The sequence below is a fragment of the Biomphalaria glabrata genome, chromosome 10, assembly GCF_947242115.1.
Source record: "Biomphalaria glabrata chromosome 10, xgBioGlab47.1, whole genome shotgun sequence".
In the NCBI taxonomy this organism is placed as follows: domain Eukaryota; kingdom Metazoa; phylum Mollusca; class Gastropoda; family Planorbidae; genus Biomphalaria; species Biomphalaria glabrata.
The window spans coordinates 24144880-24171670 of record NC_074720.1 but is presented as its reverse complement, the minus strand read 5'-3'; the positions used below and the strand labels follow the sequence as shown (position 1 = coordinate 24171670).

Genomic DNA, 26791 nt, shown 5'->3' with positions numbered 1-26791 from the left:
GACTGGAGTATAAAGTCTGTAGCATGATACACGTGACCGGAGCATAACGTCTGTAGCATGATACACGTGACCGGAGTATAAAGTATGTAGCATGATACACGTGACTGGAGTATAAAGTCTGTAGAATGACACACGTGAATGGAGTAAAAAGTCTGTAGCATGACACGCGTGACTGGAGTATAAAGTCTGTAGCATGATACACGTGACTGGAGTATAAAGTATGTAGCATGATACACGTGACTGGAGTATAAAGTCTGTAGTATGATACACGTAACTGGAGTGTAAAGTGTATAGTATGACACACGTGACTGGAGTATAAGGTCTGTAGCAAGATACACGTGACTGGAGTATAAAGTATGTAGCATGATACACGTGACTGGAGTATAAAGTGTAAAGTATGACACACGTGACTGGAGTATAAAGTCTGTAGCATGATACACGTGACTGGAGTATGAGATATAAAGTCTGGAGCATTATACACGTGACTGGAGTAGGAGATATAAAGTCTGTAGCATGATACACGTAACTGGAGTATGAGATATAAAGTCTGTAGCATGATACACGTGACTGGAGTATGAGATATAAAGTCTGTAGCATGATACACGTGATTGGAGTATGAGATAAAAAGTCTGTAGCATGATACACGTGGCTGGAGTATAATGTCTGTAGGATGATACACGTGACTGGAGTATGAGATATAAAGTCTGTAGCATGACACGTGACTGGAGTATAAAGTCTGCAGCATGACACACAAGACTGGAGTAAGAGATATAAAGTCTGTAGCATGATACACGTGACTGGAGTATAAAGTCTGTAGCATGATACACGTGACTGGAGTATAAAGTCTGTATCATGATACACGTGACTGGAGTATAAAGTCTGTAGCATGATACACGTGACTAGAGTATAAAGTCTGTAGCATGACGAACGTGACTGGAGTATAATGTCTGTAGGATGATACACGTGATTGGAGTATGAGATATAAAGTCTGTAGCATTATACACGTGACTGGAGTATGAGATATAAAGTCTGTAGCATGATACACGTGACTGGAGTATGAGATATAAAGTCTGTAGCATGATACACGTGACTGGAGTATGAGATATAAAGTCTCTAGCATGATACACGTGGCTGGAGTATAATGTCTTTAGGATGATACACGTGACTGGAGTATGAGATATAAAGTCTGTAGCATGACACACGTGACTGGAGTATAAAGTCTGTAGCATGACACACGTGACTGGATTATGAGATATAAAGTCTGTAGCATGATAGACGTGACTGGAGTATGATACACGTGACTGGAGTATAAAGTCTGTAGCACGATACACGTGACTGGAGTATAAAGTCTGTAGCATGATACACGTGACTGGAGTATAAAGTCTGTAGCATGATACACATTACTGGAGTATAATGTCTGTATCATCATACACGTGACTAGAGTATAAAGTCTGTAGCATGATACACGTGACTGGAGTATAACGTCTGTAGCAAGATACACGTGACCGGAGTATAAAGTATGTAGCATGATACACGTAACTGGAGTATAAAGTCTGTAGTATGACACACGTGACTGGAGTATAAAGTCTGTAGCATGATACACGTGACTGGAGTATAACGTCTATAGCATGATACACGTGACCGCAGTATAAAGTATGTAGCATGATACACGTGACTGGAGTATAAAGTATGTAGTATGACACGCGTGACTGGAGTATAAAGTATGTAGCATGATACACGTGACTGGAGTATAAAGTCTAGTATGACACACGTGACTGGAGTATAAAGTCTGTAGCATGATACACGTGACCGGAGTATAACGTATGTAGCATGATACACGTGACTGGAGTATAAAGTCTGTAGTATGATACACGTAACTGGAGTATAAAGTCTGTAGTATGACACATGTGACTGGAGTATAAAGTCTGTAGCATGATACACGTGACCGGAGCATAACGTCTGTAGCATGATACACGTGACCGGAGTATAAAGTATGTAGCATGATACACGTGACTGGAGTATAAAGTCTGTAGAATGACACACGTGAATGGAGTAAAAAGTCTGTAGCATGACACGCGTGACTGGAGTATAAAGTCTGTAGCATGATACACGTGACTGGAGTATAAAGTATGTAGCATGATACACGTGACTGGAGTATAAAGTCTGTAGTATGATACACGTAACTGGAGTGTAAAGTGTATAGTATGACACACGTGACTGGAGTATAAGGTCTGTAGCAAGATACACGTGACTGGAGTATAAAGTATGTAGCATGATACACGTGACTGGAGTATAAAGTGTAAAGTATGACACACGTGACTGGAGTATAAAGTCTGTAGCATGATACACGTGACTGGAGTATGAGATATAAAGTCTGGAGCATTATACACGTGACTGGAGTAGGAGATATAAAGTCTGTAGCATGATACACGTAACTGGAGTATGAGATATAAAGTCTGTAGCATGATACACGTGACTGGAGTATGAGATATAAAGTCTGTAGCATGATACACGTGATTGGAGTATGAGATAAAAAGTCTGTAGCATGATACACGTGGCTGGAGTATAATGTCTGTAGGATGATACACGTGACTGGAGTATGAGATATAAAGTCTGTAGCATGACACGTGACTGGAGTATAAAGTCTGCAGCATGACACACAAGACTGGAGTAAGAGATATAAAGTCTGTAGCATGATACACGTGACTGGAGTATAAAGTCTGTAGCATGATACACGTGACTGGAGTATAAAGTCTGTATCATGATACACGTGACTGGAGTATAAAGTCTGTAGCATGATACACGTGACTAGAGTATAAAGTCTGTAGCATGACGAACGTGACTGGAGTATAATGTCTGTAGGATGATACACGTGATTGGAGTATGAGATATAAAGTCTGTAGCATTATACACGTGACTGGAGTATGAGATATAAAGTCTGTAGCATGATACACGTGACTGGAGTATGAGATATAAAGTCTGTAGCATGATACACGTGACTGGAGTATGAGATATAAAGTCTCTAGCATGATACACGTGGCTGGAGTATAATGTCTTTAGGATGATACACGTGACTGGAGTATGAGATATAAAGTCTGTAGCATGACACACGTGACTGGAGTATAAAGTCTGTAGCATGACACACGTGACTGGATTATGAGATATAAAGTCTGTAGCATGATAGACGTGACTGGAGTATGATACACGTGACTGGAGTATAAAGTCTGTAGCACGATACACGTGACTGGAGTATAAAGTCTGTAGCATGATACACGTGACTGGAGTATAAAGTCTGTAGCATGATACACATTACTGGAGTATAATGTCTGTATCATCATACACGTGACTAGAGTATAAAGTCTGTAGCATGATACACGTGATTAGAGTATGAGATCTAAAGTATGTAGCATGATACAATCTAAAGCAGTGTTCTTTGTAAGACTAGGTAATGGATCTAGAATTCAAAGAATTTTCAGATTAAATATGAGGGCCTATTAGATTCTAAATGCCTTTTTTTTGGGTGGGGTGTTATTAAATCAGAAAAGTGATGTCCCTTTCGAACAGAAAGGGAGGTGGGGGTTAAGCTGAAATGAACATTAGGTAAAGTTTCTATGGGGAGGCGTTACAAGCGCAGTTTAACAAAAAAGGGATGGAGGGTTCCAGTCCATACAGTCTATCAAATATTTCTATACATAATTGAGAACAATCAGAATTGTATGTTGTTTTGTTTTTTGTTGGGAGGTGTGTGTAGGGAAGGGAAATAAAGGAGATGGTAGCATTCACTGGAGTGTATGGGGGTAACAGGTAGTAGAATTTACTGGCTATTGCGTATGTTAGAGGTGGCGGCATTAACACGACAGCCGTTTTATTGCAGTGCAAAAAATATATTAGTTTTAGACAATGTTTTTACAAAGATCAATTAAACCAACTCACATGTGATTTGAATAAAACTGGAAATCGATTCTGTTTTTTTTGTAGTAATACACATATATCCGCTTCAGTGGATGTAAAAATAATTTTGCGCTGCTCATAGCCATCCATGACAATAGAAATAATCGAGTCCACCACTGTGTCTTCAGTGAAATAGTTTGCTACTTCTGACTTGCCATTAATATCTACTTGAGGATATTTCACCTACAAAATAAGAACGTTTGTTAGATGAGATGAATGCCTGGCCATTATCTATAGTCGAAACGATGTCGCCCATACAGCAGTTCCCCCCTCTAGAAACAGAACAGCTAGTGCCGATACAGTTTGGGGTCAGCGGCGTCGTAAGTTATGCCAGGGTGTAGCACTGTGTGCCGCAAAATGCATAAGGGTCACGGCCTCCTGATTTTTCCTCAGGGTTGACTCCCGAAGCCTTTCCAATGTTTGGGTATAGCTGCAAGACAGCAGAGGCTTGGATTAAGAGTTTTCCTACTCTTAGGTAAGTAGCCAGCCATGGCTAACGAGCCCTTGATGCCCGAAGCTTGCTGGATTAGGCAGTCGCAAGTTACTCGCCTTCGCCATTTCTCCTATCTGCGAAGAAAACATTTCCAGGGACCTTGATTTGGACTGGTTTTTAAAGGGTATTTGAGACGCATGTCATTTGCAAGCATTTTATAGATAGAGGAGCGCTTATATCCATCACCATTTACGGCAATGACTAGCTTGCGGAACCTTTATAAATATATATATATATATTCTTACTAAATAGAAAGAACATTCGAGTCCTGTGCGGAAATTCCCGTTTCTTATTGTCCGACAGTAGCGCTCGGCAGGGCAAGTATCCCATATGGGAGACGAACGTATGCCAAAGGCAGTCTTTTTTTGGTGAGCTAAAAGGTGGTCGACGTAACAGAGGTGCCCCACGGAAACGCTTCAAAGACCAGCTTAGGCGCGAACTTGCCTTAGCTGACATAGAAGCGAGCACCTGGTTGCATGAGGCCTCAGAACGGACAGCTGCAGGTCACTCACAAAGGCCGCGGGATACACATTGGAGACCAAAAGAAAATCCGCTGCCGAGGACAGACGCAGATGGCGAAAAGAAAATCTAAATCGACCAACTGCGGACAATGGTTATGCTTGCCATGGATGTGGCAAATTATGTAGGTCACAGCTGGGGCTGCACAGCCACGAGAAATACTGCATTCCTCACTAATCATTGGACTCGAAGACAAGCCTATTACATAAATCGATAAATCTTTCACGTATTATCTGCTAAGCCTAGGTGTTATGTCATTAAATTAACGTCTAGAATCATTACTTTGTATTAAAACAGATTCACCGATTTCTCAATTCAGCTTTTTCATCTGGCTTGTTGACAATTCTAATGTCTACTCTCATTGAGGTACTGACATACATGTTAGGTTACTATTGCCATAATGTCATTTGCTTTTAAATGTTTAAAAATGCTTCATAGTCACGTAGTTAAATAAGTAAATACAAATGGTAGCACTTCATAAGAACATAATCGCAGTACTTCAATAGAAAATTGTATACATTGACCTACTTGTATTATAAGGCCTACATCTTTTCTTAGAGTTGCTAGGCATGTTGCAAGTGTCGGGAAGGGAATTAACTCATGATTCGTTGTGACATTGGCCTGAAACAATACAAGAGAACCTGTGTCATGATGTATTCCTCATCTTATAGAGAAGATCTTTGATCTTTTGCTGTATTCCACTCAGATAGGCAAAGTGACAACATAGCAAATGGCTATCAATTGTGAAACTAGTGTGAACAAATAGATACGTACATATTTGACATGATTGTTGTTGTGCTACATGCTACAGAACAGCTTCTATATAAGTTTTCTACTAGGGTGGTTGTGCAGGCTCGTTGTCTAGGGGTTGGACAGCTGGCGAGCCATTCCGAGCCCTAGTTCTGTCTTTTGTCGACAGGAAGACAAGAACATCTGTGAGATAATCTAGTCTCACAACACACTTTCTTTAGTGAACAAAGAAAGTAACTCTTTCAATAACGTTATATCACTATACAACTCAGAACGTATGTACATAAGAAACAAAGGAATCAACTCTTGCATAGAATCAATCATGTTGTATTAATTTATTACTCAAAACGTATAAAGCTCATTCTATCGCGGAAGACAATGGATGCGCCCTGACGAGTCACTGGCTTTGGTTTCGTCTTGAGACGGGGCAGAATCTGGAGTTAGTGATCAAACCAGTTCTGGTGACGTTAGGTCTAGGGGTTTCTAACGCCACCATAGACTAGCGTGCGTTACAGATCGGAAACAGAACACAAAGGTAGCATACAATAGAGAAAAGAATCCCTTTAGTTATCAAGATAAAAATGTTTATTGTAAATACAGATAAAAGGGGGAGTGATTCCAAGAGGAGGAGTATAATTATATTTCCTAAAATAACTTATCTATAAGGAAAGATAAATCATCCTATCGACTGCTGACTGTATAAACGTGTAAATGCCCAACTGTTCAAATGACTTAGCTCTAAGGTTCCTTAATTCGGTCAATGTCTCAGAAGCTTATCCATCTGCATTGGTGCTATAGACTGTTTTAGTCTGCTAGCATGAGCATCAGCTTGTGAGGTGCCAGCTCCAGCTGAACTACTGAAGTTGGATCAGAAATAGCCCGGCCGCTATTGTGTGTGTCCTCAAAGTGAAAGTGACACAGCGGGGGTGGAGTAAAATCAACGATGATTAGGCAGGCTGCGGGTGCTGAGAATTGACTTCAGGTGTAGAACTTAGAACTCAGTGTTTGCTGATGCCAAGGTTTCTTCCTACACTCCAGCCACGGTTGGGCTGAACAGGAACAGGATTCGGATCCTGTAGCAGACTGTAATTCCACGAAGCAGGAAGTATGGGGATTCAGCAATAGGAATGAATTCCGCATAAAACATGAAGTGTGGGGATTCTGCAACAGGAAGGAAGTTCACGTAACAGACACCAGTCGGTGTCTCCAGTCGCAATCAGGCTGAAATAAAACACCGAGTTAAATATATTCAAAATATAAAAGGGCAATGTGTTCTCCTCGGGCATAAGCCTTTAATCAGAGAATCACTTAGTTCAATTAACACTTACAAACAATCCAGATCAATGAGATCAGATTAATACAAGGGGAATGATCACAATAAAATTGGGGGTGGGGGTAAACATAAACAAGAACAATGGACCATGACGTCGGCCACGAACAATGGAATGTAGAGTGTGCCCGTTCAAAGGACACAACTCTTGACTAAGCAAAATGGACAAGGGGATATAATTTACTAATCTAATCCTAAACGCAGTCTTAATGCGTTAGAAAGATCATCAAGACCAGTGATGCCCAACCTAATTCGATTCGCGGGCCATTTTAATTTTCAACACTACTAAAATGATTAAAAAAAAAAGACTTGAAATCATTTTTATGTAATTATTCACACATTAAATACATGTTAGCATTTTATTCGAAACCATACTTCTGAATATACGGCTGCATAGATGAGCCACAAAGTCAAGAGAACTGAATCCAGACTCCCGACCGTGATACGAGGATTTAATATTGGTTTCGCCTGTTTCATCACTGAAAAAATTTGTGCTTGTAAACAAGGTGACCATCCTTAACTCTTGTTTCGGGGGATTTAGAGAAGTTTCTGCAGGCAACACGGAGTAGAAATCAATTGTCTGCATGGTTAGAAATTTATCAAGAAGGGATGTCTGGCTTTGTAAGTCAATCAGTTCCAGTTAGATGTATGTCAGGGCTATTTACACATCGGCCGCTAATGGTTTTTCAAAAAAATTGAAAATCCATAAATCTTTCAGTGAATAATCCTTCATTAGCCACAGAAATAAGATCTTTTTTTTTTTTATTTTATTTTTTTTTTTGGGGGGGGGGGGGGATAGACACAATAAGCTGTTTCTATTTGTGTAGAGTGGTACGGGCTAGAATGTGACAAGGTGCACCCATGCTGAACGAAGAGCTGCAGTGTCATTCGAAAGCGCTTATGTCAGCATAAGACATGCTAAGAGAAATCCACATGTAATTTGATATTGAGTTCATTTAGATGTGACGTGATGTCTCATAAAATAGCCAAATCCCACAACCTTGAGGGGTAGTTCAGTTGAGATACTTGCTTTGAATGCTCTGTCTTAAATATTGACATTCATGTTTCAAAAAACAACGACACGATTTAGTACCTCATCATATGCTCCAGATTCAAACCCTTGTCACAGAGGTGCTAGTTGGTGAATAAAGCAATGAAGCTGCAGACACCCGGCTCCTTCTGACTCGACCACTTTTCTAATAACTGTTGCTTCCAGTCCACAGTGGAATCCAACCATACTTCTGGCGCCATCATTAGTCACTCCCATAAATTTCTCCCAAGAAAAATATCCTTCATGATGGTTGAAACCTTTTTGAGCAGGTCTTTGCGTAATGGTCCCATGCATCCTTCTCATAGCTATTAACTCCTCTATTATTTCAAAATTGCTGTTAATACCATAAATACCAAGAGTTAAGCGGTTCAAGATATGCCTGTTTCATAGTATGTTTTTGTTTTTAAAAACATCCACAGTATCTTATCAAACAAATATGTTGACTCACTATCATGTTCCGAAAAAAAGTAAAGGTCGTTCACTTTTCCAGGAAGATTTCAAATTTAAATTTAAAAGGTCATGGTACCAATCTATCTATGAAAGTGTTACTGCCCAAACATAGGGAAAGATACATTTTCATCCCTTTTTTTTTTTTTGGAAAGGGGAAGATTTTCTACGCTTTGTGCTGACGTTTCGGCGGGCCGTATTTTGGGCATCACTGATCAAGACGATCAGCTAAGATAAAAGAAATAAAATAAGATGTACAAATATATACAAGGTTGCGTCAATGATCAATTGAGCAACGTAGCAATAATATTGTGGACATAGGCTAATGCAATATATAAATATGATATGTACACATGAAATGGTTATGTTTCTTACTTATGACAGTGAGAAATACACATAATGCACATATAAAATACAAATTGAATAAGGTGAATCCAAATTACAAAACATACTCAAATGGCATACTCACCACTTATCTCGTAGTCTGTGGGGCTTCATTATTTTTCATTCTATGTATTTCTTGCCCATCAGACATAGAAGCTGACATAGAAGAGAACTCCTGGTTGCATGCAGCCTCAGAACGAGACAGCTGGAGATCACTCACAAAGACCGCAAGATACACATTTGAGACCAAAAGAAAATCCACTGCCGATGACGTCACCGTAAATACTGCATTCCTCATTTATCTTGGGCCTCGAAGACTCGAAGTCTTTTTTTTATTATATATATATATATATATATATATATTATATATATATATATATATATATATATATATATATATATATATATATATATATATATATATATATATATATATATATATATATATATATATATATATATATATATATATAGGCCTATATATATACAGTGCTTGTTTTGTAAAAAAAAAATACATGCGGTACTTAGTGATTAGGTGCCGGTACTCAGTAGTTGATTGCCTAACTTTTAAAATACTTAAAATTAATAATATACGTTAAAATACAAGAAAAGTAATACTTTTTTCAAAAAGGTGCGGTTACGCCGTATATATATATATATATATATATGTATATATATATATATATATATATATATATATATATATATACTATACAGTAGAATGTAAGGCGTATGTATGTATGTCCTGAATAGAAATCAAAACCGTTTGACCAATGTTGATAAAACTTGGCAAAAATGTTCCTTGGGTACTAACTTAGACCTTAGTGTATGTATTGTAACCCTAAAACAAACTGAAGACCCTAAAAAAAAAGTTGACCAACTCTATGAAAGCATTATAACTTCATAGATCTTAGCATGTTTACATGAGAAAAGATCGAAAGGATCTAGATCTAGATCTAATTTTTAAAACTACACTTTGCGCAGATAGATTTTACTTTGACACATGAACATAATAAATATAGTCTATTGATTTCATTATTTAATAAAATTAACCTCCTAATTTGTGTTTCAAAAGCATTTTTACATAAATGCGTTCCTTATATCTGCGAATTTAGAATTCCTGACGTACATTCTTTCATTAGACAAGACCGAAATGCGAAATGTTACACACCTCTCTATTCCTAGGTCTAAAACTCTAATTCAACTCTAAGATGATAGAACTTCTCTTCGCAAATATAGTTTTATACTTTAACATACTAATTTTAGTCCGTTCATTTCATATTTTATTCAAATTAACATTCAAATTTGTTTTTCCAAAGCATTTTTCATACATTCGTTCGCTAAAGCTGCGAAGCCGTGTTGATATATATTGTAATAGTTTCACTCATTCGCGTACTTCTAATTAAAAAGGTCACGCATGCGCACGCACGGAATGAATTCTATCCAGCCAATATTTAACTATAGATTAGTCTAGAATCTAGATCTAGATCTATGTCTAACTCAAGATCTACTTTATACTTTAACACATGAACATACAAAATTAAGTCTATTCATGGCCCACAAGCAAATGTTTTTATTTGAAAAAAATGCATTTAAGTCGATTAGCTATTTTTAGAGCCCCATTCATACCATTTTTACATTCACGCAATCCGCATTCGCTTTAATTATAACATTATTATTTCGTTTAATTGTTTACAAAACATGTATATATATATATATATGTTTCTCACTACCATAAAGAAGAATGCTCACAACACAGGAATTTTCATAGACGCGCTTGGAGAGTTTTGCCATTGCTGCAGAAGCTTTTCCTATTCTTTTGTCAGCTCAGTGTCTAAATCTAGGTTGCGAATGTTGATCTTAAGTAGGTGAATTCCTGCAACACAGTAAGCGTGGGATTTCCAATATGAATCGCTGGTATTTCTGCGACGTCTTGTGCCAAGATTTCGGTCTTGGGGAGACTTATTGTAAGGCTAAACTCTTGACAAGCAGGTCCCAAAGCATTTATAAGCCTTTGCAATCCTTCTTGTGAATGAGATATGCGTGCGTGCCGCATCGTCTGCGAACAGCAGTTCCCTTATTAAGACACGTCGTCTCTTCCATGAACGTATGTACATAAAAAAAGGTACTAACTCTTGCATACAGATCAATCAAGTTGTATTACTTAAATACTCAGGACGTATGTACATAAGAAACAAGGTCTATCTTCAGATAAATCCAAAAACAACAGTAGTCACATAGAAAATTACTACCACCTCCAACCTAGAACCTTCATATTCACTCTCTGTAAGAAAAACTCTCCTCTCTCTAATACAAAGACCTGACCTTCTCTCTAAATAAAACATAGCACACATGACTCTATGTTGACCAGGATCTGAGAGACCAGTGCTGCCGTTGCTTTGAATTGGTGACCATGGGAGCTGAAGACTTCACGCCTGCACTTACTTCCTCATGCAGTTCAATGTCTCCTTGGTGTAGGTATAGGTTAGGAGTAGCCATCGATTTCATTTTCAGACGGTTAGGAGACACCTGCGGGATAGGGGTTGTTTCCATATCTTCAAGTTCCATACGTTGATACCCTTCCCAATCTCCTTCTCTTGGAGAAGAAGCCAAATGTCACAGTGGCACTGTTTTTTTCTCTTCCATCAGAAGTGTAAAAATGGCATACTCTGAGTTCACCTTCACTTATCTCTTAGTCTTTTAGGGCTCCATTATTTTTCATTCGATGTATTTCTTGTAGTGCTGCATTACTACACTACTACAGAATCAAGCTCTTCTAGTCTTCCAGCTTATTATTTCTACATAAGATGGTGCTCGAAAAAATCTTGTACGCCTTTTTATTTATTCAATTCTTACTAAATAGAAAGAAACATTCGAGTCTTGTGCGGAAATTCCCGCTTAGCTGTGTTCTAGTCAAATTTAATTGTAGTATGTTTATATTATTTTAAAATTATACCAGTAAAACTAGAGTTTTCACCGTGTGATCAGTTAGGTGGCTATTTTTTTCCCCAAAGATAAAGATAAGCTGTCAAATTTCAAGGGAAAATCGTTAGAACGGTTCCGAATCAATCCAGTGTCCAGCTTCCACCCAGGATCCACGAAAAATTTCAAAGCTAATAAATAAATTATGGCTTTTATATAGCGCTACTTTCATGCTTATAGCATGCTCAGAGCGCTTTGGTCAGTTGTGGATCAGTGTGTGTGTGTGTGGGGGGGGTATCTAGGAGAAGGTTTTACCGTGCTGCCTTTAGGCGCTCAATAAACACAACTCTGCCCGAGTCGGGTGTCGAACCTCGAGCCCCCTTCATAGGTTGCCAAGCCAAGTCGAGTTCCAGCACACTTAGACTCTCGACCACGTAATTGGAGGAATTGCAATGACATTTAAGATTTACTCTAGCTCTAGGTTATTAGCCTATACATTTAAATGATGAAGCAGGCAGTAATTCGTTTTCTTAGTTCGTTCAACATTAACACCAAATATTGCTATAACATTAACACCAAATATTGCTATAACATTAACACCAAATATTGCTATAACATTAATACCAAATATTGCTATAACATTAACACCAAATATTGCTATAACATTAACACCAAATATTGCTATAACATTAACACCAAATATTGCTATAACATTAACACCAAATATTGCTATAACATTAACACCAAATATTGCTATAACATTAACACCAAATATTGCTATAACATTAACACCAAATATTGCTATAACATTAACACCAAATATTGCTATAACATTAACACCAAATATTGCTATAACATTAACACCAAATATTGCTATAACATTAACACCAAATATTGCTATAACATTAACACCAAATATTGCTATAACATTAACACCAAATCGATACAAGTGTCTACTTCGTTTGTAAGTTTTGAATAATTCTTTACTTCCATTTCAGACCCAAGACAATTTCGTTGTGCGAGGGCAAAAATTATTAGTCTCTGTAAAAAGTAATTATAAAAACAATACGATTAAAGGACCACATTTAAGATTGAAATGATCACATATAAAATAAGACGTAGGCCTAGACTGAAACTCAATAGAAGAACAACTGACAGGCCCCTATATTACACTAGCATTACACACCGGCAACGTGGTTGATTTCTCCATATTCTTTATATTGTTTAGTATGACCGAAACATCCCCTTCTTTTCTTTTCTTTTTTTGAAATTCCAATAAACTGGCCAGATTTTAACCATCCTGCTAACATACTTTTTGGACCATTTTACATCGCTCTCATTTTCTCTCTCTGGAACCATCCCCTTGTTTTTTTTAACCAGCGCACCGTTATGTTCTCTGACGTAAACTTTTGACTTGAGATAAAATAACCCGCTTTATGAACGCCCTCCACCCACACACAAGCCTTTAGCTCATGAATTTTAGTTTTTACTAATCTGTTCTTCCCCATGCCTTACAGCCCGTAACAGCCCGTAACAACAACAACACCAGTTTGTCCTACGCAAACATTTTTCAAGGCTAAAATAATTGTCAACGTTGTTCTTTCCCCACGCATTCTCCGATCAAGTTGATAATTTAAACAATTATGTATTGTACCCATGGGCGTAGCCAGGGGGGGGGTTGGGGTTCAACCCCCCCCCCCCGAAATGAAATCCCCCCCGCAGGGCGGGGTGTCGGAGTTTAGTGACTGATCTTTTGCTTTAATTTAGTTTATTTTAGGTGAAATTTTAATACTAAACATCACTTACCCTAGCACAGCCAAGGGGGTTTTGAGTTTGAAACCCCCTACCAAGGGGTTTTGAGTTTGAAACCCACTACCAGGTGGTTATGAGTTTAAAACCCCCAACCAGGGGGTTTTGCATTTAAATCCCCCTCTTTTATAAAACAAAAAAAAATGTAAACGACAATCCAAAAATTCCATGAGCACATTTAAGGAAGATTATGATTTTAAACCCCTCTTCAAAATTTACGATAAACCCCTCTTCAAAATTTACGATAAACCCCTCTTCAATATAAAAAAGCAAATTACGCACTCAAAATGATATGAGCATAGCCATAGGGTTTTTTAGTTTAAACCCTCCGCCAGCGGGGTTTGAAGCTAAAAAATAAATCTTCAAAAAAATAAATAAATTTCGCAATCAAAATGCTATGAGCGTAGCCAACCCGATTGGGTGTTTTGAGTTTAAATTTCCCTTCAGAGGAGTTTAATGTAAAAAAAAAGACCTCTTCAATATAAAAAAAAGCAAATTACACACTAAAATTCTTTGAGCGTAGCCAAGCCAATGGGGGTTTTGAGTTTCAACCCCTCTCCTCCAGATGGCTTTTTTAAAAGTTTAAAACCCCTCGAGGTAGTTTTGAGTTTAAAATATCCCCCTACTGAGCGTTTTAAGGTTGAAAGCTTCTCTCTTCAATATTATTTCTAAAGCAAACTACAGTCACCAAATTCTATGATGTGGTTTTGAATTTAAAAAAACAAACAATTCCAGATATATTTTAGTTTAAAACCCCCCAACAGATGATTTTGACGATAAAACTTCCCTTTTCGATATAACATTTAAAGCAAAATAGTCACCTAATTCCAAGATCGTAGTCAAGAGACGTTACACATGTCTACCAGTGGCTGGGCTTCATTAATAAAGTGCAATGAAATTGACAAGCACTAAATGTGGCTCAACAAAGATGGCTAAGACGGATTTTAGGAGTCAGTTATAGATATCGGGTCTAAATCAAGGAAATCCTATGCCGAAATGGGAGTCGACCCCTTAGTAAGGTTGTGACAGAGCGTCGCATGAGGTTTGCGAGACATGTTCTCCGACAAAATGAATTACGCATAATAAGAGTTGCGATGACATCCTAGTACAACTTGGCGCCACACTTTCAGGGAGGTCTTTAGAGCAGGTGGGAAGAGGCTTCAGACATTGCCAGAGACAGATTTTTGTGGAAACAGCTTGCCAGCAAATGCGTCGAACGGTGCGGGAGGGTCTAAGTCAGTAAAAATAGCACATTAGGTTTTTGAAATAAAACTTTTTAATAGCAAAATAATGCACTGTAGGTACCTCAGAATATGCATTTAGTTGGCTTTCAATACCAGAAATAGTGATTGGCGGCGGAGCTCCGCTCTCAGCGCTCCCCTAGACCCCTTGCTGGGAAGGGCGAGGAATCTACAATTTTTTCACTAACTCCAGGAAGAACGTAATCTAGGGCACAATAAACGTCTTCCAAAAGAATGAAGGGTCAGAATGTAATAGAGATTAATTATGTACACACACACACATTCATCCTTACCAACATATGTATATTTTGTTTTCGGGGGTGGGGCGGTCCCCCCAACCCCCCCCCCCCTTACGCCCATGATTGTACCTAACAAAACATAAATCAATAAACGAAAATACTCAATTGGTCAACTAATTATTGGTTTTTAATTATTTTGATAGCGAATAAGGGAAATAACTACATTATTGGTAGATTTAGTTTTGATATTTGATATTTTGGGTTATTGGCACATCGGCACAATTTAGGCCTTGTCTCGCTCAAAATACTTCAAGGATTACTTTCCCTTTGTAGCTCAAGATATTTAAAATATATATAAAAAAAGATTTTTATATTTTTCTTTATACTTAAATACATAATGCGATCTTTTGTGAAAAAACGAAAATAAAATGATAAGGTTTAAACTTTAAACCAAAGCTTGTGTTTTTTTGGCAAATAGCAGCGGTCCGGCTACTAATCTGTCAAAACCGTGTCTAAGCGAGCACCTAAGAGGTAAAATGTGTGAGAAATGTCAAGCAAATCGTAATGCAGTTAATGAATAGCTTTCGATACATAGCTCAATGGTAAATGAGAAATATATACAGGATTCCGTGTTTTCGTGCATATTACCCGCGGTAATACGAGTTTACCTATATATATATTTATTTTTTTTAACACACGACTGGCAATTGGGGGGGGGGAGGGGTATCGATGGTGTGAGGTTTACAACATTTATTCTGCTCCTAAACTTAGCATAACGGAAACTATGGACATACCTGTGGGTCTTTATGCTTCCTATTAGTTCCCTGTGTGGTTGTGAAATGTCAAGTGGAAAGGTGTATGACACCTCATGAACATCAATAGTACCGATGTGACAGACAATCTTTAATATACTAGTCATTAATTGTGACAAGTTTACGACAAGTCACGCTTTGTACATGCGGGCTATATAAAGATGCGGGCTATATAAAGGTGCGGGCTCTACTACTTTGCTTTATTTATTTTGTACTTTGTGAAAGCTCTATGTGTGTGCGGGCTATACGTATATGCGTGTAATATGCGCGAGTAGACTTTTAGCTAGTCCTATCCCCGTAAGTTTGAATGTCAAAATAGAAATGTCAAAAAGGTTTTGAGCTGTTCTAAAATGTGCAGTGTTAGTAGCTCTGTTAGTAGCTCTGTTTTGACACACTCTGGACTTGTTGGTTTTGTTATTTCATTGATTGCAATCCTGACTCTACTCTATGTAATCACTATTAAAGGGTGATACTCTACCTGCACAGTGGAATCTGGAGACAACTTTGTGACTTGAAGATGACGTAGTTGGTCCACTGTCAAATCCCGTACATTCGCTTTATAAAACTCAGGTTCATTGTTTCCATTCAAAAATGTCACATGAACAATGAAGTCGTTAAATACAACTGGAATCTATCAGAAAAGAAATTGCGTCATTAATATAGTTTATACATTATTCATGGGCGTGGCTAGAACTTTTATTCAAGTTTGTTTTTTGCGGGAGGTGGGGTGAATTTCTTTGCACACACACACACACACGTACACGTACCCATGTATCTATATATAGAGTACCAGGTGACCGAGCCGCGCTCGGTGAAATAATTTCTTAACGAAGGATATAAACCCGAAGTCATTCTGGGAATATTTTTGTAATTACAAAAATGAACGGTCGGGTAAAGACTATCAATCTGAAGAGTTGTTAGCGGTCCCCGAAAGAGGAAAAGACGCTATTAGTTTTGTGTGAAATGTCTGTCCGTCCGTCCGTCCCATTTAGATCATGTAAACTAGAAAAGATAGTGAAAATCCGACATCATAATATTTTAGACCATTCAAACGTGTGATGCTAACAGCTACTTTTTTCTTTTCTAAAAGCGAAAAATCTAATTTTTTAAATCACTTATGCAAGCAGTTTTTTCATAAAAATATACCACTTTTTACAACTATTCACTATTAATAGTAACAAAGACGGGAGGATGACTATTTACCATACAAAGAACACACTTATGCAAATGGTTTTAGACTTTTTGTTCAAAAATATATCTTTTTAACATTTTTATTGCTACGTTATGTAAGTTCTGTCTTACTAACTACTACATTTACCCAAAAATAATGTTTACTTTTTTTTAAGAGAAAAAATCTATTAAGTATGCATATAAGTTGGACATAATTTAAAACAACAATAAGTAGGTTTTCATATTATTGCATGAACTGCAGGGCAAATATAGCACTATGTGCACAAAGGAGGGGGGGGCCGAATTTTAGTATAGAGTTCACATAATTTGTATACGAATTTATTACTTATGTTAATAATATATCCTAATTATTTATAATTCAACCTATTTTTAGATTATTTCGGGGTCGGGAGGGGGTGATGGCATCAATCCGCCCCTCCCCCCCTAAATTTTCGAGTAGGGGGGGCGGTCCAATTTATTTGTAGAAATCACAGCTTGCTAACAGAATCAATTAAATATCTATATGATAAAAACTTGTTATTGATATTTTAACCTATCTTTATATTATGTCTTTCCCCTGTTAGCCGATTGGGTGGGATGGGGGGCGAATATATCTACTGCCCTTCCAACCCAAACCCTTTGAGTGGGGGGGGCGGTCCTACTTTTATTTAGAAATCATAGTTTGTTAACAAATTTAGTTGAATTACAATATAATTTTTATATTATGTCGCTACACTTCTGGTATCTTAGCCGAATCGGTGAGGTGGGGGATGATTACTTCTGCTGCCCTTCCCATTCTAGCCCTCTGAATGGGAGGGGGGGGGCGGTCCTACTTTTATGGAGAAATCATAGTATGTGAACAAAATTAGTTGAATATCTATATAATATAAACTACGTATTGCTATTTGAACCCATTGTATATTATGTCGCACTAATTCTAATCTCAATTTTTTTTATTAGTAAATATAAAATGAAAAAAGGGTTGTACCAGGTGGGAGGGGTGATACATGCAATCATCTTCCCCCCCCCCCATCGGACAAACCAATACTTTTTTCTTTTCGTTTAAAAAAAAAATCTGTCACTAATATAATTCATATATGCTATAAATTAAATTCTTATATCGATTCGCCCCACCCCTATTCTTAATGCCAAATGCAATCATTAGCAGAAATTATAAAAAGGAGCGAGGTTTAATCATTTTCACTCTACCGCCCCTTCACTTTCCAGGCAGAGTTTATGTAATTTCACATGAATTTATCATAGTTATTTTAAGTAAGACTTTGCTTTGGAAAAGTTAGAATTCAAACGAAATTTTTCACTAAAAGAGTCACGATTGAGATGAGTTCTAAACCCAGATAATCTTTTTCTAGTCGCCCTTTTCCAACCTTTACTCAATCTAATATTTCTCTCGTTAAATAAATTTGGGACTATAACTCAAAATGTATGCTTGAATTTTATTGAATATTTTTTAGAATTTTTTTTTTTCGGCGGCGATCCTCAAAGCCGTAATCTAAATATGTGGGTTATCTTATCTTTTAAAGGAACAAATCGGTTTTATTTGCAATGTATTAAGGGCCTATAAATTCATATTAGAATATTTTTCAACATTATTCAAAAGGTCCTTTATAAAACGATAAATAATGAGCTTTAGGTCAGGAGAATGCGCTTCTTCAGTGATGAAACGCTTTTGGCGTCGGGGCCTCGCCCCGAACCTCACTGATGAATGATAAGCTGTAGATGTCAGGAGAATGCGTTACTCCAATGAAGAATGTCAGAAAACGCTGATGGCGTCGGGGCTTCGCCCCGAACCTCAATGATGAAATTTCAGGAGAATGCGTTTTTGCAGTGAAGAATTCAAGAAAACGCTTTAAGCGTCGGGGCTTCGCCCCGAACCACACTGGGTAAGCTTACAGAGCTCCCCCAGACCCCCAAGCTTGCAATAGAAATATATATATATATATATATATATATATATATATATATGCTGTACGCACGTTTATGCATAGGGTTAAGGTTTACTGGGCGTTAGGGTTAGGGTTTGGAAAAAAATCGCCCCCCCCCCTCCAAAGATCTGGTCACCTGTTACTGTGAGCTAAGGTTAATGAGGGTGTCATTTGACCAGCACAACGCTCAACCGCCTTACTTTTCGCCAATTAATGTCAGGTAACCCATAAGAGTTGGGTGGACGCCCTCCACATTATGTGCCGCTACTTAATCTATACCTAGGCATGTGTATGTTTGTCCCGAATAGAAATCTAAACACTTTGACCAATCTTGAAAAAACTTGGTATAAATGTCCATTGAAAACTGACTGGAAAAGTAACAGATGTAAAGTAGCCATAAAACAATATGAAGGAAATGTCTCGAAGGTTATATCTAGATCTATATCTAATTCTAAGACGATAGATCTACTCTCCGCAAAAATATATTTTAACTTTAACACACGAACATAAAAAATATAGTCCAATCATTAATAAAATTAACCTTCAAATGTATGTTTCAAAAGCCTTTTTACATAAATACTTCTTACATAAGACACTACCGAAAGGTCACGCATACGCAGGATGACATTATTATATTCACGCATTCGCTTCATTTAAACATTTTTTTTTGTTCAATTGTTTATAATACACTACATCTATATCAGTGACATGCAAATTTAGACCCGCGAGCAATATATGGTTAGTATATATACATATACATAGCGTTATTTACCCCCCCCCCTCCCTCCAAAGGTCCGCTAGTGGCCTCGACCACTGCTCTCTCTGTTGCAATGAGATCTTCGATTTCATTTCCGACTACGAAAAGCATTTAAAGGTGAAACAATGCATGTGGTGCTGGAGGCAACCAAAAGAAAAAATCGCGCGGTGAGCGTAGCGACCGAAAAAGGAATAGTGAGGTGAGTGTAGTGGGTAGCGACCGAAAAACATTTCGGGACGTGTGGGTAGCGACCAAAATAAAAATTCGTGCGGTCAGGGTATTGTCTGAAACAAAATTCGTGCGGTCAGGGTATTGTCTGAAACAAAATTCGTGCGGTCAAGGTATTGTCTGAAACAAAATTCGTGCGGTCAGGGTAGCGACCCCAAAAAATTCGTAGAGCTGAGGGTAGCGATTAAAAAAAAAAAAAAAGAAACTCAAGGCTAGTGGCAGAAACAATTGCAGAAGTGAGATCAGTGAACTTCACTACCTTTTCTTTGGTGAGTTGCACTTCGAAATGAAGATAATGTACATGTTTGTTGGCAGCCACAAGCAAGGAAAAGATTGTATTTGTTGAAACATAAGCTATCTCTTTGTATCTGAAACAGGATTTTATTTTTTTTATTTTATAACAGTTTTTTTAAGAGTCTGAAACATAATGTAATTAGACAAAATAATGTATCAAGATGGACATAAAAATAAAAAAATCTACGTTTATATTGAGTGTAATTGTGTTAATTAGTTTGGATCAGTAATGTCAGTAAATTTGTAATAGATCTAGACTAAGAATAATAAATATGTGCGATTATAAATATTTTTACCAATTGTTTTTGTTAAGCGTAATTTCATGCTTTTAGCTTAATAGCTTTCTCAGTGCGCTATGATCCTGTCATTTTTTCGACTAGTTGGGGAACAAAAAGGAAGGGGGTGAAAAGAGTATCTCTGTCAATGTTGCCGTGATCGCTTTTGAAATGCATACAAAACAGTTGTACGACTTGAACTGCGGGCTCCTCCTCAGGGGAACTAGTTCAACTTGTACCACCACATCTATCAAGTACAATTTCTTTGCCTTGTTCGATACCAAACTGTCACGTACACAGTATCGATATTTGGCCAAGGTCTGCCGGCAAGGTCAACTACCTCGGGTAAAACCAGCCTTGTATTACTTTCATTTTCGAAATGAATTTCATTGGTTTCAAAATGTTAATTATTATGTAGGGCTGCATTTATTGGTTGGTTTTGCAAGAGAAGGTTGTTGATCACGTGATGACGCTCTAAAGCCCGGATGAAGCGTGTAGCTTCCAGCCAGTCTTGTACGGAATGTGTTAGTGTAAAGATGTACTAAAGTCGTTTGTATAGATTTGTAGAGATAAGATCTAACTTGTATGTAGTTAAGAATATATAATTTATTCGTATCAAGACTCAGATATATTACTGAATAGATCAGTTATTCAAGTACATTTAAGCATTGTAACTATTTGTGAATAGTGTTTTCAAGTTATTAATTAAAGTAATTGTTTTTGAACGAAGAGAAGTTTCTTCATTGAATTTAGATCGTAATTAGATCATATTTGTCAAGTTGTAACTCCTAGACCTAGATGATCCTCTTATCAATTGGCATCATTCTGTATGATCGTATTATCAGCATAGATCTGTCTACTTCTATATGATCATCTTATCGAAAGATCATTTCAAGATCCTCGGCAATCACGATCATTGATGGTGCAATATAGTTCAAGTCTGATCGCGACAGTAACACCATCTTAGAGTGTGACATCAACACCATTGATGATCGTGACACAAACAAAATAATTAATTACCACTAGTTTGTGACTAATTGATTGATTATTATTTTTTACATTGATTCTTGTTTTGTCAGGAACAAAGTTACGCACCAAAAATGTATTAATAAGTGCTTACAGCAGAAGGAATTATAATTTTTTTATTTCAGACATTTAAATATCAGCTTTAAAAAACATATTGGGTCGAAATTGCCAATAAAAGATCGTTTTTTTGTAAATGTAACCGCAAATATGTTCCTTGGATACTAACGGTAAACCTATCATATGTAAAATAACCTAACCACAAGCTGAGGCCCCTAAAAAAAAGCTGCCCAACTCTATGACAGCAATAGACTTGTAAATGTCACTTCTTATGCTTGTTAAAGGACATTTAATGTTGTATAATAAAGCAGTTAAAACATATTTTGATTCCCTTGAGCTGGTGGATGACTTTTCACCTCTCTCAACACAGCACAACAAATAATGATATCAATCTCAAAGTCTCAGACATTTCGTTTAGTGTACATACAATAAGCTACACATAAAACTGGCAAATCCCGCCATGAAGAAATACATATTATGTTTCACATACGTCCAAAATGAAATAGACTAAGTACACAATTAACATTCCATTGCTGAATCAACTACTTGTATCATTATTACAGCAGTGAGAACTACTTGTCTCCTTACTCTACAGGAGCTCAACAAATAACTGAGGTTTTCACCTCATGGCCAGTCACAGACCAATAGATTTTTCCGTGCTAAAGGCACGAGAAAGTTAGATGACTATGAAATCATTACATGTCACAGTGAGTCTCAAACAAGTACGTGACAAGACTTTATTAGATGTAGTTCGAATAGCTATCTTGACAATACTTGACTTACATTTTAAGAGCTCCATTCGTAATATCGCCAGTATGCGCAGCGCAGTCTTACAAATCAAATGAGCACATCTCGCAATCTTTCGATTCCCCAAGGGTAGATCTAATTCTAAGATCTAATCTTCGTAAAGATTTTTTTTTTCATTTTACACATGAGCATACAATACATTTAATAAAATTAACCTTAAAATGTGTGTACTAATAACAAATCTTTAATTCCACGCGGGCTTACTTTATTTCATATCATTTTAAATTTTAAATTTGTTGAGCTCTCAGTTTACTATTCCTTGGAGTTACTCATTAACATGCCAGGAATATCCCATAGAGGCTACAGCTAAATGTTTCTCACATTTTACATTCATGCATTACTTTTACTTATATAAGATTATTTTATTTTTAGGCCGCGGTTCATATCAGGCTAGTAGTAGCATATACGCCGTTATTTTGCAGGGCCGGCCTTAGGCCAATGCAACCTATGCGACCGCAGTGGGCCCCGCACTTTCAAAGGACGCGCGCTAATTCTAGGTGTCAATTATTCAATAAAACCAGGAGCTCCATGAAATGTCCTGAAATTTCAAAATATACGAAAAAGTGCTGGACATCTCCGGACATTATTAAAATCTTTTGAAAACTCATAAAATCTGTCATTCGATATGCAAAACGTCAATCCTACGCGCGATAAAAGAAAAACAGCATTATGCATTACCCGTAATTGTGTAATCTGGTGAAAGAAGCTTCTTGCGGCTCAAACTCCTCTTTTTTTTTGGGGGGGGGGGGAGGGGTAACTCTAGTCTGCAGAAATAAAAGAGTGATCTTTCCTTTACTTCTTCTTGCGTGTCCAACCTCTTGAGCCATGAAAAGTTATATATATATATAGAGAGAGAGAGGGAAGCGTGGTCGAGAGGCTAGGTACGCTGGAACTTGGCTACCTATGAAGGGGGCTCGAGGTTCGACTCGAGCAGAGTTGTGTTTACTTAGCGAAAAAACCTTCTCCCAAATAGCCCCTCCCCACCCCCATAGGTCCACAAAGAAATTGGACCATAGCGCTCTGAGCAGGCTATAAGCATGAAAATAGCGCTATATAAAAGCTATAATTAATTAATAATTAATATATGTATATATATATATGTATATATAATATTCGTTAGTTATATAAAATTATTGTATGGTTATATGTATTTTTAAATTGATCTCGAAACCGACTCAAACGATTTTCTTTCAAATTTCAAAGTAAATGCATATGAATAATAGCAAAATTCTCATCTCTTTGGCCATATCGGAACAACTTGAGGTCAACCGTTATATTGGTTTTAAAATAATTCTTTATCGTAAAATTAATTTTGGCTACACTTTACAACACTTCTATTTAAGTCACTCCAACATGGAGGGTGGCGGACGCTGATGCAGCTGATCTCAAACATGGCTCTAACGATTTTTCTAGAAATTTAACAGTTGGCCACATGGGGGAAAACTCTAGTTTGACCGTTATAATTTGTCAAAGTAAAAATAGATAAATTTAAATTTGTCCTGAGCACTAGACTATCGCGTTCGGGAATTTCCGAATGTAAGGAATTATTGATTCAATAGTTTAATAAATTGATATTCAGGAAAATTGGGTGACCCGTCAAAATAGCGCGGACAAAATAGCGCAAGACAAAATAGCGCGGACTTGTATATGATGTGTATAAAAGTACCGGATTATAAGTAATTTAATGTCCTGGGCATCATTTTGTTGATGTCTCTATCTTTTTCAATATTAATACATTTGAAATTATGCCATATTTGCAGAGAACGAGAGTACTTTAAATTTTAGATCATTCCCCTTTTTCACCTTTGATTAAAAAGTATAACTTGCTAAAAATAGGATTTTGAAATGTGGTGACCCGACAAAATAGGACAGGAAAGTGTGTTATACTATAATCAGAAATCTGCGGCATCTTTCTTAGATCAAAACAGGGCGTAAGGAATTTGTAGGACTATTGGGAGGACAACTATATTGGTCGCCAGAGACGAAACCGCAGAGTGACTCCAAGATTTCTGATAGCATTATGAAATGTTAGATATTGTGTGCAGGACAATCTACCACGAACAAATAATTCAGTGAAGGGATGGCACCATACATTTCAACAGTCTATTGACGGTCATCACCCTAATATGTACACGTTAATCTCTCACTTCCTCAGAGAATAGGAGAACACTGAGAACAAGATTCTGAGGTACAATGCTGGAGAATGAAGTAAAGCTGCAAGCAAGACAAAGTACCTCCAACTTAACAGACGACTTGAAGCGTTATTACCATTGTACGGAAACAAGTCAGTGATGGAATTTCTACGTGACATTTCCTTCAATTTAACTTTGTGAAAGTTTGTGTGTGTGTGTGTGAGTGTAAATTTTATAAGTATCTTTGCGTATTTTCTAAGTACACTTTTATAATGTAAATAAATGCTATATTTCGAAACTATTCATTTTACCTTATTATGATTTTTGCTTATTTATGTTTTAAAATAGCCTACTTAAAGTGTTTCCTGCAAAATGTCTGAAAAATTATGATAACTTTAAAACTAAAAAAAAAAATATTTTACGATATCTAAAGTATTTCTTTTAAAATGACTAAATATATTTTTTTCTGCGCTATTTTGTCGGCGCTATTTTGTCGGTGCTATTTTGTTCGCGCTATTTTGTCGGCGCTATTTTGTCCGCGCTATTTTGACGGGGTACCGGAAAATTGTGCGTATCGTCTTGTATGTCTAAATTATTCATTTAAAACAAAAACCGCCGTAGTAGCGATATTATGCAATACTGGGAACATTTAAAGTTGCTACAAGATTATAAACTTTGCTTATATTTTTACGTAAATCTATTTTAATGAGAAGTAGATCTAGACTAGATCTTGACAATTCCTGGTCTAGGTCTAGGGTTAGATCTAGATGTCTTTATAATGAAAATGCCAATAAAAAATCTCTCAATTATGAATTGCACGCTGGCCTAATCAGTATCATAGTACGTTCAAGACACAGACGTTTGATAGCCAGTTTGAACCAAATATTTATTAATTTTCAATTATTTTTTTATATTATAAGTTTTTTTACGGAGGTATTTTTTTTTTTTTAGGTATTTTTAAATGTTCTTCTTCCTCATGAAACTTGACACCGCTCTACTTACGTCACCAGCTTACAACACTAGACTCAACCTTACTTTATAAATATGAGAGGGTTCTAATGAAGCAATAGGCCCAAATAAACTTTGTGGACCAATCTTATGTAAGCTATCCTGGGCATGCTACCCTGCCTCATAGTGGCGCCCGGGTGGAAACGATCGTAGGAGGAAACGATTAGGCTAAAGGGTAGCAAAACAAGACTCCCGTGGGGGTGCCTAAGGGGGTGCGAGAGCATCCTCATTGCACTGTGCGGAGTTGTAAAAAAGCTCCCACAACCTTGTCACAATCCAGGCGCTGTTCCTCAAGGGGCCGTTACATAAATGGCGTGTCCCGCACAGTTAGCCTGGTATAAAAAAAGGAAAATGGCGGGGTCTTAGTGTACGCGGTCTCTTGCCGCGAGTCTGACCCACCGTCATTCAGGCCGGTGAGAGGGAGCTCTTGTTCACTTTTGCTGGCCTAGAGTTCCAAGAGCCGAAGGCTCAACTCTACCTGACAGTTTAAGAAGAAAAAGAAGAATGTAAGCTTTTCAACGAAAGTAAAAGTCCCCTATACAGTTTAAAAAAAATAAGTGCATAAAAGACCAACTAAACAAAATTTTATTTCATTTTCTTTTTCCATACTAAATCAATCTACATAACTGTTTGTAATTGTGGTGCTTGTTTAATAGAACCAAAACTGCAATGGTCGTATTTATTTCACATTCACTTTCGCCTGTTTCTTAGCCTGCTGGATCTACTGACGGTCTTTCTCCATTCCTCCATGTTTATTTCCTTTATTAGAATCTCTTTCAATGAAAGGACCGTCAATTCTTTGATGTTGTCTCCTATCGCTTTCTCTGCCTACATCTTCTACCTTTTCCCGATGTTCCTAGAAGGTAGCCTACGTTTCTGCGAGCCCTGATGACCTTGTGATAAGGCCAAAGCCAAATTTTACAAAGAGAATTAGATGAATTACAGAAATGGGAATCAAATTGGAGCATGTCTTTCCATCCAGAAAAATGTCAGTTGTTATAACAAAAAACTAAAACAAATTAATTCCACTTATCTTATTCATGGTAAACCAGAAACACAGGCTAAAAACGCAAAATACCTAGGTGTTATAATAAATGAAAAACTGTCATGGAATCCCTTTATTGATGAAATAATCAAAAAATCAAA

General features: G+C 37.2%; 1 protein-coding gene across 4 annotated transcripts in view; it reads right to left on the bottom strand.

The window, feature by feature from the left end:
- LOC106066638 (glycerophosphocholine phosphodiesterase GPCPD1-like) overlaps window positions 1-26791 on the bottom strand; it is a 119903-nt gene that overhangs the window by 6062 nt on the left and 87050 nt on the right. For 2 of the 4 annotated variants that reach the window (XM_056043333.1, XM_056043334.1), the window contains 4 exons: window positions 16427-16579; window positions 12805-12888; window positions 5492-5584; window positions 3934-4134 (listed from right to left, as the gene is read on the bottom strand). In XM_056043333.1, the coding sequence (XP_055899308.1) occupies window positions 3934-4134; window positions 5492-5584; window positions 12805-12888; window positions 16427-16579 (531 nt within the window). Of the gene's footprint in view, window positions 1-3933; window positions 4135-5491; window positions 5585-12804; window positions 12889-16426; window positions 16580-20305; window positions 20415-26791 lie in introns of all 4 variants that reach the window. The other 2 variants (XM_056043331.1, XM_056043332.1) reach the window with 2 other exon arrangements.